The sequence below is a fragment of the Diabrotica virgifera genome, chromosome 1 (assembly GCF_917563875.1).
Source record: "Diabrotica virgifera virgifera chromosome 1, PGI_DIABVI_V3a".
Classification (NCBI taxonomy): domain Eukaryota; kingdom Metazoa; phylum Arthropoda; class Insecta; order Coleoptera; family Chrysomelidae; genus Diabrotica; species Diabrotica virgifera.
Window position 1 is genome coordinate 316,472,553 of NC_065443.1, and position 16,734 is coordinate 316,489,286.

At 32.8% G+C, this 16,734-nt stretch overlaps 3 protein-coding genes across 8 annotated transcripts in view; 1 reads left to right on the top strand and 2 right to left on the bottom strand.

Moving 5' to 3' along the window:
- Nucleotides 1-7,752, bottom strand: part of LOC126879256 (zinc finger protein 239-like) — a 41,644-nt gene extending 33,892 nt beyond the window's left edge. For 2 of the 4 annotated variants that reach the window (XR_007696013.1, XM_050642328.1), the window contains exon 1: nt 7,343-7,749. Coding sequence is in view for 3 of the 4 variants with exons in the window: in XM_050642328.1 (XP_050498285.1) it covers nt 7,343-7,490 (148 nt within the window). In the remaining variant the exon portion in view is untranslated. Of the gene's footprint in view, nt 1-7,342 lie in introns of all 4 variants that reach the window. The other 2 variants (XM_050642327.1, XM_050642326.1) reach the window with 2 other exon arrangements.
- A 508-nt stretch (nt 7,753-8,260) lies between these two features.
- The window catches only part of LOC126879252 (zinc finger protein 239-like), a 49,501-nt gene continuing 41,027 nt past the window's right edge, over nt 8,261-16,734 (top strand). Inside the window, exons 1-2 of one of the 3 annotated variants that reach the window (XM_050642319.1) lie at nt 8,285-9,385; nt 11,468-11,623. In XM_050642319.1, the coding sequence (XP_050498276.1) occupies nt 9,103-9,385; nt 11,468-11,623 (439 nt within the window). In that variant the 5' untranslated portion in view covers nt 8,285-9,102. Of the gene's footprint in view, nt 9,386-11,467; nt 11,624-16,734 lie in introns of all 3 variants that reach the window. The other 2 variants (XM_050642321.1, XM_050642320.1) reach the window with 2 other exon arrangements.
- On the bottom strand, nt 14,008-15,469 carry LOC126879263 (uncharacterized). The gene is made up of 2 exons (XM_050642338.1): nt 14,509-15,469; nt 14,008-14,443 (listed from the first exon to the last, which is right to left on the bottom strand). Exons 1-2 carry the CDS (start codon nt 14,767-14,769, stop codon nt 14,267-14,269), a joined length of 438 nt encoding a protein of 145 aa, XP_050498295.1. The 5' UTR covers nt 14,770-15,469; the 3' UTR covers nt 14,008-14,266.

Below are 16,734 nucleotides of genomic sequence, written 5' to 3' on the forward strand. Positions count from 1 at the left end.
ACAGACGCCGCCGATGCGTTTCTCTATGGTACCTATTCCGAGAGATCAAATCTCTCGGAAAAGGAAAGTGTACCTACTCAACTACGGCCAGCGCTGGAATCGAGACCAATGCCATCAAAGTTTTGTCACTTGTAATACGTGGAATAGTCGAACCGAACATATTCCGACGTACCCGCTCCAGTTCCATCATACCAACCCTTAACCGAAACGAACGTCACCGATGCATTCCCTACTAACTAACCCTACGGTTGTGCTGCAGCGAACTATTCCGAGCGAGAATCCAGTTCGAGTTTACTGTAAATTGCAGATTGAGGTCGATGCGGCGTCCTTGGAATCGAAACCGATGCCGTTGACTTTTTGTCACTGGTGCGTGGAATAGGCGATCGGAACCTATTCCGAGGTACCTGCTCCAGTTCCATCATGCCATCTCTAATAGTTACTTAAATAGACTACACTTGGGAATATAGAGTAGACAGAGGAAGGTTCCAAATAAGATGGGCATTGATGATATCAAGAAGCATGTGGGCTCTAGGTGGATGACTGTAGCGACATACAGAGAAGAATGGAAAAGGGTCAATCCAAGACAAATGGTCCAAAGGTGGTTGCTTGACTATTTTTAATATTTTTTTTGTTTCTACCTTTTAAACTTCAGTCTATAAAGAGTACAAAATTGCATTCATTTTATTTTTAAAAAATTTAGTTTGCTGATGAGCAAAAAATAAAGCATCAATAAACATTCCTGGAATCAAGATTTTTGCTGATCAAACCAAAAGACAAAGAGATTATTATTTTACTGTAAAGAATCAACTTGATGAATTGATTAGAGCAGGTGACTCAACAAAAACTATTAAATATATTAACAATAGGCCTACCATTGTACCTAAATTTATAAATAATAAACCAAATACTGTTAGCAATTCAACTTCAATTGATGAAAAAAACTAAATGCAGACCCTAATTTACTTTTTAATACCGATATTATATATTTAAATGCACAAAGCGTTTTAAAAAATATTGATCAAATAAGAACAAGCATTGCAAACTATAACCCAAAATTAATTTTGTTAAGTGAAGCAAGAACCACGCAAGGTATATATGATAAAGAGATCATGATAGAAAATTATAAATGTATTAGATGTGATTCAAATAGTAGGTACACTGGTGGTGTATTGTTATATATTCAGAATAATTATGAATTTTCTTATGTTAAGTCATTTGTCTTACATGGTAATTACTGGTGTAGATTTATAAGGATAAATTTAATTTCTACCACTTGGATTGTTGGATGTCTTTACCACTCGCCGTCAAGTTCAGATGCGAAATTTTTGGAAGATTTTGAAGAAATATGCGATAGTGTATTGTCTAGGAATAATAAGTGTGTATTAGTAGGTGATTTTAATCTTGATTTTCTTAGTGATAGTTTTTATACTATAAAGTTTAAAAATCTAGTTTCAATATATGGCTTAAATCAGCTTGTAACAAAACCAACTCGCATTACCGAAACCAGTAAAACATTAGTCGACTTTGTTTTAACAAACCAAAATAATATTTCAGTAAATGTGCATGATTGTCCAAAAGTAACTGACCATTCTATTATTTCTCTCAATTTATTTAATACAACAGCTACTGACAGTATCATAAAAAAATATAGAAATATAAATGAAAACAATTTAAACACTATTAAAACTAACTTAATGATGGTTAATTGGAACTTAAATACAACAAATATTGACACTATCTTTCATGAAATTATAACTAATTGCGAAAAAGAAATTAATAATACTGCGCCTATTCAATCGTGTAAATATAAATCAAATATTCGCGGTGTGCAAGTACTTGGAAGGGGAAACGAGAAACGACCCTGCGCGAGTCGCGGAGAAATATTGCAACTATCTTAAATAATTCATATTGTCAATTGAAATTGTCAAATTGACGTATATTTCATACCTTCTGTCAGTGAAGCAGAAAAATTATATATTGCTCCACAATATTGATATGATATGCAATTATTATATAAAGGTAAATTTATTTAATTTTATTTTGCTTGCAGTACTGCATTTTAATAACTAATTTTATTTACTACATACAATTGTTGACGTTTTCATAACATAACCTGAATCTTATTTTTTCTTCTTATTATTTTTTTGGACTATGGCCTTGACAATTATCCAGTAACCAGGACTAATATAATTGGCCAATATAATTAAAAGTGCGAATTTTAGTATAGAGCGCAGAAATAGGGGTCGCTTTGACGAACTTGCACGGTCCCAATACCATGGTTTGATAATGAGGTGTTTAATCAAATTAGAATTCGTGATAAAACATATAAGGGGTTCAAAAATTGCCGGGAAAATGAGAAACAAAATAAATGGTCATTGTTTAAAACTCATAGAAACCATGTTGATAATTTATTAAAAGCTAAAAAAGATAAGTATTATCTGGAGAAAATTGATAGGTTTAAAAATGATCCAAACAAAATGTGGAAAACATTAAAAAATTTAATTAATGTTAAAAACTTTGATATTCCTAGCTGTATATGTTTTGATATTGGCTCCGTGCGTCTCCCCTCTACTTACAGTCACGTGACACGCTGTCAGATTTTGTAAGGACGTTTTAACATTGAGTCTTATGGGATTATTTTGTTAAACTTGAATATTTTATTTTGTAGTTTTAATAACCGAATACAATTGTTAGAATTCATTAGTTATTAATTTATACTGTAATTTATAGTGCAACAAAAATATTTTCTTTTTCGTTAATAAAGATTTATTGACATAAACTGCGATAGTGGGGTTATGTATACAAAATCAAACTGATAATCAATATTGGAAAGTGAAGAATTTATATCAAATTAAGTGCGTTTTTATTTTCTGTTTATATTAATACATAGTATCACTAGCGTGACACGGCATTTTTTTTAAATATCTCATTTAAACATACACAAAGCGTCCTTATAAAATTTCAAAAAACCGCCACCATGAGCAGGTCGGTCGATTATGCTTTGACACTTTGTTAACGCTCGGAGCGAATAGATGCGGAGCATAATGTATTAAGAGAACGTTTGGAGATTGCAGAAAATTTTAACAAATATTTTGTCAGGAGTATAACAAATATTGTCGAAAATATTGATTCAATAAATTTCTGGACCAATACCAATAATAATTTATATTTAAATTTGAGTGAATTTAAACCACTGTCAATGTTAGACTTACGTAAAATAGTTTATAGTATGGACAACAAGTTCTCCATACATGAAATATTAAATTCAAGGATGGTGAGGGAAATTTTTGAATCGATTGGTCACGTTATACTGAATTTTATAAACACTTCTCTAATGACAGGTAGAATTCCTACACTTTTGAAAGTGAGTACAATTGTTCCTATTCAGAAGATTTTGAATACAAATAAAGCTAGTGAATTTAGGCCCATTAACACATTACCCCCAATTGAAAAAATATTAGAGATAGCAGTTTATGACCAACTACTAGAACACGTAGGAAAAAATTCAATTTTAATAAATAATCAGTCCGGTTTTCGACAGAAACATTCATGTGAGTCAGCTTTACAATTGACTCTCTGTAAACTTAAAAACGATATTGATAAAAACCGATACATAGTAGGTGTTTTTCTTGATTTTAAAAGAGCCTTTGAAACCATTGATCGCCAAATACTCCTAACAAAACTACAAAATTATGGGTTTGTAGGTAAAGTACATAAATGGCTAAGTGATTATCTTAGTGATAGGAAGCAGATAGTACGTTTTGATGGGGCATTATCCTCTGAACATTATATCAATGTTGGGGTACCACAAGGCAGCGTATTGGGGCCTCTCTTATTTATATTGTATCTAAATGACATAGACCTATATGTAGAAAGTGAATTTATTAATCTTTTTGCGGATGATACTTTTGTAGCTTGTAGTGATACTAACCTTGAAGTAGCGATTCAAAAAATGAATAATACATTAGAAAAAATGGCTAAATACTTGGCATCAAATAAATTAAAATTAAATATTTCCAAAACTAAAGCAATGATCTTTACAACAAAATACAAATATAGCCAATTAAATACGGATAACATTCTGCTACAAGTAAAAAATGAAAAGATTGATATTGTAAGATGTGTTAAATATTTGGGGTTTCAAATTGACAGTTGTTTGAATTTTGATCATCATTTTGATTATATTATCCGTAAAATAACGAAAAAACTATATTTTTTTAGCCGAATATCACAAAATATATCGACTCAAGCTAAAATTACAGTTTTTAATTCAATTATTCAGCCACATTTTGAGTACTGCGCAACTATATTGTATATGTTTAATTTAAATAAACTCAATCAACTACAAAAACTACAAAATCGTGGCATGAGAATTATATTGAAAACAAATCGACTTACACCTGTATCATATATGCTACAGGCTTTAAGTTGGTTCACAATTGAAGAGAAACTGTATTATTATACAATGATTTTGGTTTATAAAATACTTAATAATGTAGCTCCAGATTACTTTAAGCAATTTATAGTGTACAATAAAAATGTGCATGATTATTCTACAAGGAATATGGGGAATATTTACATAGCAAAAACAAAGTATAGAATGACGATGAATTCATTAGTATTCAGGGGTTTTAATGAGTTTAACGCTCTACCAGGTGAATTAAAAAATACAATGTCACTAAAATCTTTTAAAACCAAACTTAAGCTGTATATTAGAAACAAGTCATGTAATACTTTATTATGTTAATTTTATGGGTGGGTATTGTATGGTATTATATGTTGTAAATTTATTTAAAGTTTGTTTAATTTCATTTGATGTTGCTTAGTTATATTTGATTTTTGTAAATGATTTGTAATATCTATTCTCTACATTTATTGTATATTAGGGTAACCTATTTAAATGAATAAATATCTATCTATCTATGACGGCCATTTTTGTTAAAGCGTGTCGATCATTTTCACGAAAAACATGGCCTCGCTCTTTAGCCAATATTTTTTCTGAGGTTTGTCCTAGAACAATAAATCAAAAACCAAACTTTTTAGAAAAGTATGCTCTAAAAAACAGCCTATAGCAATTATTTCGTTTCAAACTACCCTTAAGGCCTTAAATGAAGCTCAAAATTTGAATATGTAAACTGATAAAATTCCATTTTCAGCATTTTTTTAACAGCATAAGGCAAGCCGATATTGGTCTGTAATTTTTTTCTGGAAAAGACATGCGTATATACTTTAAATAAAAAAAGTTTGAGATTTGAGACTTGAGTAAATTTTTTCAAAAAAAATCTCAAAAACGTAATTTTTTGAAAAATCTCAAAGTTTGACCCCTTATATGTCTGATGGGCACGGATAAAAAAATTTGAAATTTGGCTGAATGTTAGAACCTAGCAAGTAAAATAAGGAGTAGAAATTTGGAGTTGCAGACTTACGTCATATAGGAGTTACAGACCTGAAAAAATGGTCAAAAATCAAAATGGTCAAAATTTGAGCGTTTGCGGACAGGGTAATTCAAATTCAAATAAACTGTCTAATGAAATAAAAATTAATCTATTTTCACCAGATTTCACAATGAATACAAATTTATACAGGGTGGGCCAAAGAAAACAGTCCATTTATTATATTGCAACTTTTTGGGATATATTTCATACTACGTGACGTCATCCATCAGAGCGTGATGACGTAATCGATGATTGTTTTAAATGGGAATAGGTGTCTTGTGGCAACTAAAAATACATTGTACTGCTGTCAGAAAATAGAAAAAATGTTTAGTTCACAAATAAACATTTCTTTTCGCTTAAATTAAATCACAAACAGCCTCCCACTTACCTCTTGACAGTTTGAACATTTAATTTAAGCGAAAGGCAATGTTTAGTTGCCAAATAATTTTTTTTCTATTTTATGACAGCAATAAAATGTATTTTGAGTTAAATAAATTACATACATTCTACTTTTTGTGTCAATTAATTTAATTCAAAAATTATTTTTTGGCCACCCTGTATAAATAATTATATTATTGTTTATACTACTGAACAGAGAATTGAACACGCTTTCAAATGAGATAACATACGACCCCTATTACCATTAAAACAATAAGCGATTACGGCATCACGCTCAGATGGATGACGTCACTGACGATGACACGTCATGGAGACGTATGAAATATATATAAAAAAATTGTAATTTAAAAATAAAAATCGACCTGTTTCGGCATTCCCTTAAAATCAAATAACTGCCAAATTAATATCAAGGTGAACTCTTTTCTTTGGCGCACCCTCTATAAATTTGTATTCATTGTGAAATCTGGTGAAAATAGATTAATTTTTATTTCATTAGACAGTTTGTTTGAATTTAATTACCCTGCCCGCAAATGCTCAAATTTTGACCATTTTGATTTTTGACCATTTTTTCAGGCCTGTAACTCCTATACAACATAAGTCTGCAACTCCAAATTTTTACTCCTTATTTTACTTGCTATGGGCTAACATTCAACCAAATTTCAAATTTTTTCATCCGTGCCCATCAGAGATAAAAGATGTCAAACTTTGAGATTTTTCAAAAAATTACGTTTTTGAGATTTTTTTTTGAAAAAATTTACTCAAGTCTCAAAGCTCAAACTTTTTTTATTTAAAGCATGTACGTATGTCTTTTCCAGCAAAAAATTACAAACCATTATCGGCTTGCCTTATGCTGTGAAAAAAATGCTGAAAATGGAATTCTATCAGTTTACCTCTTCAAACTTTGAGGTTCATTTAAGGCCTTAAGGGTAGTTTGAAATGAAATAATGCTATACGCCATTTTTTAGAACATACTTTTCTAAAAAGTTTGGTTTTTGATTTATTGTTATAGGACAAACCTCAGTGAAAATATTGGCTAAAGAACGAAGCCATGTTTTCCGTGAAAATGATCGATATGCTTTAACAAAAATGGCCGTCATCGGCAAACTAAATTTTTTTAAAATAAAATAACTGGAATTCTTTACTCTTTATGGACTGAAGTTTAAGAGGTAGAAAAATAAAAATATTAAAAATAGTCAAGCAACCAACGTAATTTATATTGGACCACTTGGCATGGATTGACCCAAAATGATTGGGGAGGCCTATGTCCAAAAATGGACCCAAGGAGGCTAATTAGATAGAGATTTATATCACAATATGAGCTAATTTTTATTACAGTGATAACTTTCTAATAAGGTTCTATGACCTCATAACCTTCTTAACATGTTGGCAGCTAGTTACACACTCTTTTTAACACAATTTCTTTAATAATAATCTTTTTTGAGAAGGATTTCCGGAGTGGAAATCAAGGTAAAAGACGTAATTGTCATTACAATCAACTTCAGTCTCACCTGGCTCATCTTTAGCAAATCCTTCAACATCTTCAATTTTAATTTCTGAGGAGATGGGAGTGTATGTGGATATTTTCGATTCTAAATCATCCTCGTACTCTTCTTTAACTTCAACTTTAATATATTTTACATCTTCTTTGGTTTCCATAATTTAAACAGTCACAAAATATCTGAATTACATATAAGCAATAAAACAAAAACTAGTTTATTTTGAGAAATGTCAGAAATGTTTTGGTTTTTTGTCGAGATGAGACTGGATGACGGATGACGTTTATCTTCTTCCTTTTTTTTTGGGTTTCGATATATCATTGGGTGCGTTCACCAGACCAGTGCGCTACGTCAGCGCTCTGAAACTGTTTAAGATTTTTCGGGTGAACGTCACGTCAATTTGGGCTAAACTTATGCTAAACTTCAACGTATTGACGAAGCGGTCGCCATTTTATTGAACGTAGTATTTGCACCGAACAACGTTGTTCGGTGGTATTTGTATCGCTTCAATATTGAACGTGTTTAAGAAATATATTGTAATGGCGCGATTATTTGAAAATATTTATTTTACAATGGTTTTAATTATAAAGTAATTGAAACTTAGGAGATACATAATTGTATATGCTCACGAAATTGTAAATCTGTGTATTAATGAACAATATTTTCAACATAATTCATATTTACATGATAATTATTATTTATTTATGGTGGGTCATCCATAGAAGAGTGGGTGGGGTGTGGGGTCAATGCATCTGACTCCAGGGTTGCCAGATTGGGGGAATTTCCCCCAAATTTGGGGTATTTTTTCTTGTTTGGGGGATTTTTTGGGGGTATACACTAAATGGGGGATTTTTTGGAGGAAAATTTTTTCGCATTGGGGTTTTTTGGGGTATAATTTTAAGAACACATTCCACTGCTAACACATTCCATTGCTTGGTCGATTTTGAATTTCAAGTTAAACTGTGATTCACAAAAATCTGATATAAATTCATTTACAGTCGATTCTGCCATCTAATACAAACTACTTAACTTATTTTGTAAAGCATTACAGTTTTCTTCAATAGCGACACAACAAAATTTGGATTTTGGGCGCTTGATGGTGTATTTAAATATTCATAATGGTACCTATGTGAAACACAGAAAATTGTATCTCCAAGTTTAACTTTATTTACTTTTCTAGAATTAACTTTGAAGAAGGTTGGTTATATTTCTGATGTGTTCAATAATACGCATAATTAATTTAAATTAGTGTTTGTAGACGTGTTAATCTAAAAATATGCCCCGAAAATACCGACTTGCTTGGGAATCGGATGCTGAATTTAAAGAAAGTTAATCTGTTTAATAGAATTTTAATGGTGTGGGTCATTAATAATTAATTATTCTATGTATGATGGATTGGTCCTGTATCAGAAGATGACACAAAATCAAAGATATGTAAATGGCAGATTTACAATATATTGTATAAAATCTACTAAAATTCTACGCTGGTAAAATGACACTTGACAGCCAAAAAAGAAGAAAAAAATGACAGATGACAGCCGAAAAAGAAGAAGAAATGACAGATGACAGCTCAGAAAAAAGAAGAAGAAATGGCAGATGAATTTGGGGGGATTTTTTTAAAAAAATGTCATTTTTGGGGGAATTTGTAGTTCAGGTTGGGGGAATTGTATAAATCGGTCTGGCAACCCTGTCTGACTCTGACATGTTTGTTTATACTTTATAGAGAAACCATTTTTTTTTGTAAAAATAAAATTTGGATTTCTATTAACAAAATGGAAGGTAAAGATACAGTAACAAATATCAAGTTTGAGAATAGTATTGTTGTCAAGCTTGAATTCATAAAAAAAGAACCTACTCCAGTAGTAGATACTTATATTGAAGACCATAGACGTGGAGTTTCTGACATTAGTTTGGACCAAATTAAAACAGACTTATCACTTGAATATAAGACATTCGAACAGAACCAACATGATTTAATACAATTCCCGTATTTTAATAGTGATATTAATATAAAACCAGAGCCTACTGCTAAAGGAAGTCGAAGCAGTGCACATGGTATGTATGTTTACAATAATACAAAGGGTTGTGAAATTTGATTTAACACGTTAAGCGCCAGACACAATATTGAAAAATGCCCCGGGCCAAGGCAATTCTTCATAGCAGTTTTGTCAATACAGGGCGGTCCATAGGGACCTTCATGGCATATGGGGAACTTCCTACATTGGTCCCTAGGGATCACCAAGGCGCTTAACGTGTTAAATAATAATTTTTATTCTTTATGTACTTGAGTAGTACGTAAATGTTGTTTCACAAAAATAGTCAAAGGGCAAAAAAGGGATAAACTTACACTTATTTATTTTTTATTGCATTTATATCCAAAATATAGAAATATATAAGGGATTTAAAGAGAATATCTACATATATAAAACACAATGGAACTGTATACACATTATAATTAACCCAGTCACTGACACAACTCCATATGGAGGCTTAGTGTGAAAACCTAGTACAGTCGAACCCGCTTATTGGAATAGCTGTCGTGCCAAGAAAAAGTATTCCTATAACAGGGATATTCTAATAACCGATCATATAAGCCTAGTAAAAATGTTTTGGGACTTCAAATTTCTAGTCCTTAAACTGGGATATTCCTTTAACCGGTATTCTAATAAGCGGGTTCAACTGTATCTCATTTTTTTTTTCGAAAATGACATTTTGGTGGTTTTAGTTTGAAAACCTTGTATCTCACGATTTACAACTGTTAGAAAAAATCCAAATACACCAGATTATTTTCTGCAGACGAAAAAAGAAACCGCATATAGTATTTTTACTACAAAAACGTTATTACGTAGGTCAAAATTTTTGACGTAAGAGAACTGTCAAAACATTAGAATGTGACTTTTCATTATTGCCGTGTTTATAATAAACATAGCAATAATGAAAAGTCACATTCTAATGTTTTGACAGTTCTCTTACGTCAAAAATTTTGACCTACGTAATAACGTTTTTGTAGTAAAAATACTATATATAAATTGCTCTCTTGATTTAGTGTGAATACCACGTATATTTATAACCAAGAATTTGGTACTTAATTTGGAGTGTTTGTTTAAGAAATTCGACTTGGAGAAATGTTTTTTTGTGAACAACAAAAGGTAGTCTGGCATATAGAAACATTTTATAAACATTAAATCAAAAGATTTGTACTGTATCAACCTAGTATTTGGAGGTGTGCAATAAGCTGTGAAAAATGAAAACCTCGTAAATAATAATAAACACAACCTCATTTTAGATGAAATACACGTATATCAAGATATACGAGGTTATCATAGTTGCTTGGGCAAAGGCTCTATATACTGCAAGGATATTTACGTGTTTTTCTTAGTTAATATTTGTATTTTCAATTTAATAGCAACATTTAACACTTTCAGCTCTGGGCCAAGATCAGATATTTGTCTCAATGTGCTCGAATTAAAATATGTAACAGTAGTTTTTGTTTTTAGATTATATTATGCAGAAAATCAGTTTTTTGCCTCACCTGTAAAATTGTAATTTAATGAGATACGAGGTTTTCACACTAAACCATCGATATGCAGACAGTTACAAAGGGACAAGTCTGTGTTCATACGAAGACTTTGTGAATGTGTTAAGGATAGATAATAATATACGGGACTACCAAAAATTTTCCTAAATTTTATTTTAAAGAATTGATTATGTAATAGAGTAGAAGCTCTTTATTCGTGGGTATATGTTCCATATACAATATGGCAAAGACAAATGGAATAAATTCATTATTTCGTAAACCAGCGACATTAACATATTCACTGATACAACTGGATATCAAGTCACTTACTCTATAAGAAAACGTGTCTACATCTGAAGAATGTCCACAAATGTGTTAAGGAAAAATCCTGAAATGGGTAGATTTGATGTCATCCATCTTGGTGTGATTGCAGTCTACAATGAAGATGCAGGTAGACTGAATCCTCCTGGTAGACCTCATACTATAGTAGCCCCAAAATTATTATCCAAAGACATTGTGGTTTAATACTGAGTTTAATCAAATTCAAGTAAAGCAAAAATTTAGTCAAGCCAACTGTGGAGCAGAACTATATTCTAATAAGGTGGATTATCGTTTTTTAGATAGCTTCAAAAATGAAATTGAAGAGGAGCCCGATAGGGAAAGTACATGTGATACACTTGATGATTCAGACTTAAATGAATACTCATTAAAAATTGAAATAGAAGAAGAAGAAATTAAATTTATGCCTTATGAAGAAAAACAGACAGATGAAATAGGTAATTATTAAAAGTTTAATTTAAGTTTAAAGTATTTTACTAATATGCCCTAGGTAACATCTGAGCTCTGGATTTGACTTGTTCACATGGTGAAAGTATGACACCATGTGAACAAGTCAAATCCAGAGCTCAGATGTTACCTAGGGCATATTAGTAAAATACTTTAAACATCATTCATTCATTCTCTCTTTGCCTTATCCCTATGCGGGGTCGGCTTCCCTAATTGCATTTTTCCACACAATTCTATCTTGGGTCATATCAATGTTAATACCCTTTACCAACATGTCCTGCCTTATTGCCTCCCCCCAGGTCTTCTTTGGTCTTCCTCTCCTACTCCTTCCAGGAACCTGCACTTCAGCTATTCTTCGTATTGGGTGATTAACGTCTCGACGTTGAACATGACCAAACCATCTTAACCTATGCTCTCTCATTTTGGCATCAATTGGTGCCACACCTCGACTTCCCCTAATATACTCATTTCTAATTTTATCCTTCTTTGTCACTCCACTCATCCATCTAAGCATTCTCATTTCCGCCACATGCATTCGTTGTTCCTCTTTCTTTTTCACTGCCCAACATTCAGTTCCGTACATCATAGTCGGTCTTATGGCTGTTTTATAGAATTTTCCCTTCAGCTTTATTGGAATTTTTCTGTCACACAACACACCACTCGGTTCTTTCCACTTCATCCATCCAGCCCTAATTCTACTGCACGCATCTCCATCTATTTCTCCATTACTCTGTAATACCGATCCCAGGTACTTAAAACTATTGCTTCTTACAATCAGTTCACCATCCAAACATACCATTTTATTTGTAGTAACTCCAGCTTTAAATGAACATTCCAAATACTCTGTTTTTGTCCTACTAAGTTTTAAACCTTTTTCCTCCAGAGCTTGCCTCCACTGTTCCAGTTTTTCTTCTAAGTCTCTTTCACTATTTCCCACTAACACGACATCATCAGCATACATTAAGCACCATGGAATGTTACCCTGTAGTTTCGCTGTTATCTGGTCCAAAACTAATGAGAATAAATACGGACTAAGCACAGAGCCTTGGTGCAATCCTACTTTCACATGAAATTTATCAGTCTCTCCCACACCTGTCCTAACACTAGTTGTTACTGCCTCATACATATCCCTCACAATCTTTACATATTCGCCAGGGACTCCTTTCTTATTGAGTGCCCACCACAGAATCTCTCGAGGAACTCTATCATATGCTTTCTCAAGATCAATGAATACCATATGAGCGTTTGTTTCTTTACTCCTGTATTTTTCCATCAACTGCCTTATAATGAAAATTGCATCTGTTGTTGATCTACCCTGCATAAAGCCAAATTGATTCTCGGATATTTCGGTCTCTTCACGTATCCGTCTGTCAATTACTCTTTCCCATATTTTCATGGTGTGGCTAAGCAGTTTTATAGCCCTGTAGTTTGTACATTGTTGTATATCTCCCTTGTTTTTGTAAACAGGTACCAGTATACTGCTTCTCCATTCATCTGGCATTTGTCCGACTTCCATAATTCTATTAAATAGACCTGCTAGCCACCTTGTTCCTGTCTCTCCCAATGCTCTCCATACTTCCCCAGGAATATCATCTGGTCCTACCGCTTTTCCTTTCTTTATTTTTTGAAGCGCTTGAGCCACTTCCTCGTTGGTTATTTTGGTGACCATTGCTGCTACTGTCTCCGTTGACTCTACAGGCTGTCTGTCAAATTCTTCATTTAATAAGCTGTCGAAGTACTTTCTCCATCTCTTTTTGACATCCCTTTCGTGAACTAGTATTTTATTATTTTCATCTCGGATACATCTAATCTGATTAAAATCTTTCGCTTTCTTTGCTCTCTGTTATATATCTTCGTTTCGCCTTCCCTGGTATCAAGTTGATCGTATAGGTTTGAATACGCTTCTGCTTTGGCTTTTGCTACTGCTACTTTCGCTTCCTTTTTCGCCACCATATACTTTTGAAGATCTGTGTCGGATCTAGTTTCTGGCCACTTTTTATATAATTTTCTCTTCTCTTTTATTTTTCCTTGTACTTCGTTTGACCACCACCAAGTCTCTTTATCCTCAAACTTTTTTCCAGACGTTTTCCCAAGTATTTCAATAGCAGTCTCTCTAATACTTAGTGATGTAACCAATAAAAAACGGTACCGTTTTTTTTTAAAAAAACCGTTTTTTATTGCAAAAAAAACGAAGCCTGCGTTTTTTTTGTTTTTTTTTCGTTTTTTTTTATTTTGATTTTTTAAGTGGGTACAGTTTATTTAATGACAAAAACATATAATAAATATAATATTCTGTATAATTTTATAACAAAATAAGTATTATTTCGTTTCATAATTAATTTCGTATAAATCCTTTAAATAAAAAGACCATGGGTATAAACAAAATAAGAAGAGTTTATTCGTTAACTTGCAAAATCAAAGCAAAAATAAGTAATAAAAATTTATCAAATAAAAAAAACAACGTCTTAATGATTGAAAAGGTTCAATTAATTAACCGAATCCCTTAAATTAACACTGATCCGTCCCGTCGCTATCTGCATTTTCTTCAGACTCTGAAGCTTCCTCTTCATCACTTTCAAAGACAGACTCCGACTGATCTGAATTGGATATTATCATTGGTTCCGGTTCAGATTCTAATGCAGGATTGACTGTGAAGCTAGGATAGCTGCAATTGTGTCCTCATTCCATAGAAAAGCCTTTTTGAATAGTCCTTCTTTTGCAATAAAATTGACAACGTCAGCTAAGACGGCTGCTTCATCGACGTCTGGCATCTTCTGTGCTACCTTGTATATGACTTCTGTCGCATCAGTCTACATTAAATAAAAAAATTAATAGAAATATAACTAAAACCCACTATAACCTAAAAAAAAATTACCATCTCATCTGAGCTAAGTTCGCAGCCACGATATTTTGGATCCAAAAGGTTAGCTACAAAATGAACACTATAAATAGCAAACTTCTTCCGATTTTCAAAAATTGCCCTTGTATCTGCTTCCTCTTTGGATAACAATGGACTTTTAGTGACATTTTCTAATGAGGTGTTAACCATTTTTTTAAATAAATGCAGACATTTTGAAATCGTTGGTGTGTCACCTTCTACAGAGGTAATTGTGTTAGCAATTGGTTCCAGAAGCATAATGTATCCTTGTACCCGGTCCCAAAATATATCGCTTAGAGCATTTTTTTTAAAGATGGGTGTTTGCTTACTGTCTTTTCAACTTCTTCATTGATAGCCATCCTTTTTATTATTTGTTTGTTAGCAAGCAATGATTGTAGACAAAGAACTAATGATCCCCATCTGGTAGGCACTGGGAGTTTAAGACTGCAACTTATTTTTAATTCGTTTTTTTTTCCTTTACCCACGCAGATAATATGTGGCTTTGTCGGATGGCCTTTGTAAGGGCAACAGCCTCGGCAGTAAACGATTTCAGACTTGTTAAATTTAGCACTAAATATTATTATATATATAGTTATTTAAATAAGCACTAAACACAAATATTTCCGGCACAAGGCAAGTAAATCACAAAATAACAACAGAAACAGAACACCTGCAAAAGCTAATCGGTAATTCCCCGGTTTTCTCAGCGCCAACGAATACGAGCGTCCTGCTAAATTTCGGTGATTCCCCAAAAGCAAGGACGTAAAAAAATAATAGATAAAGGCAGTAAGGGTTTAATGTTTCAATATTTTTTAAAAAGGAACGTCAAACACTGAGTTTCTAGATGTTTTGGATATAATATTGAAATATTGGGTGATTTTTAGGCTTACAAACAACTCCTAATATTGATATTGTTAATATTACGTTGAGAAACTAATAAAAAACAATTAAAAACAAAAAAAACACGTTTTTTTATTGTTTTTTTTTTTCGTTTTTTTTAGAATTAAAAAAAAACACGTTTTTTTACATCACTACTAATACTACTGGCCATTTTTCTCCAAATTGTATTAGGGCTTCCGTTCATGTTCCAACATATTTTTTCTACTATTCTTCTCCTGAATAGACCTTCTTTCTCATCTTTCAGCAGCCACCACTTGATTTTTTGTGGTCCTCTCCGATATTTTTGTTTAGTTTCACTTTTTACTTCGATGTCCAGAACAAGCAGCTTATGTTGTTGGCTTACTGTCTTACTAACTATTACCTTGCAGTCCTTGCATTCACGTATGTCTTCTTTCCTTATCATGAAGTAGTCTATTTGGGATTGATGTTGTCCACTTTTGTAGGTAATAAGTTGAGTTTCTCTCTTTTTAAAAAATGTGTTAACAATCGCCCTATCCAATGCTGTTGCTAATTCTAGCATGTCATCTCCAGCTTCATTTCTAGTTCCAAAGAATAATCCCCCATGTATTGTTTCATATCCTATCTTGGCTTGGCCCACATGTGCATTGAAATCACCTCCTATTATAACTTTCTCCTCTGCTGGAATATCACTCAGTACGTCTCCTAATTGGTCGTAGAAAGCTCTTCTTTCATTCTCACCCAGACCTGTTTGAGGAGCATACACACACACAACATTCAATACCTCTTTATCAATTACAAATTTCACTGACATCATTCTATCACTCGTTCTTACAACTTCTACTACGTTATCTTTCATTTCACTATCAGCAATTATACCAACTCCATTTCTAGTGTTATTACTCCCTACATACCACAATTTATATCCATCACCTAGTTCTTTCGCCCTTTGTCCTTTCCACCTAGTTTCTTGAATACAAGCAATTTGAACTCTTCTTCGTTTGAGCGCATCCACTAACTCCAGACTCTTACCTGTAAGACTACCAAGATTCCAAGACCCTATCCTGATTTTTCTAACCTGCAATGGTGTTCCCCCTGAGATAGTCCTCACCCGGAGATCCGAATGGAGGCTCATTTTACTTCCGGAACATTTTACCTCAGGAGATGCCATCATTTCAATATAAGTTTTTATTGCGTTTGGAGAAGGTCTTTTCATTATTATGGCCTGAAAAGATTTTGTTTGGATATTTGATGCCTGAATGCCTTTTCTATCAGCACCATACCCTGCCCTGCACGTTTAGCCAATACACCACCAATGCAACCAAAGTGCAGTATTACCCCACACACGCCTGTATTTTTCTGTAT

Excerpts from the sequence above, each read along its gene's own strand:
- LOC126879263 (XM_050642338.1), bottom strand. The coding sequence starts at position 14,769 with ATGCTTCTGGAACCAATTGCTAACACAATTACCTCTGTAGAAGGTGAC. Across the intron at positions 14,444-14,508 it reads AACTTAGCTCAGATGAGATG|ACTGATGCGACAGAAGTCAT; the intron begins GTAATTTTTTTT and ends TATTTAATGTAG.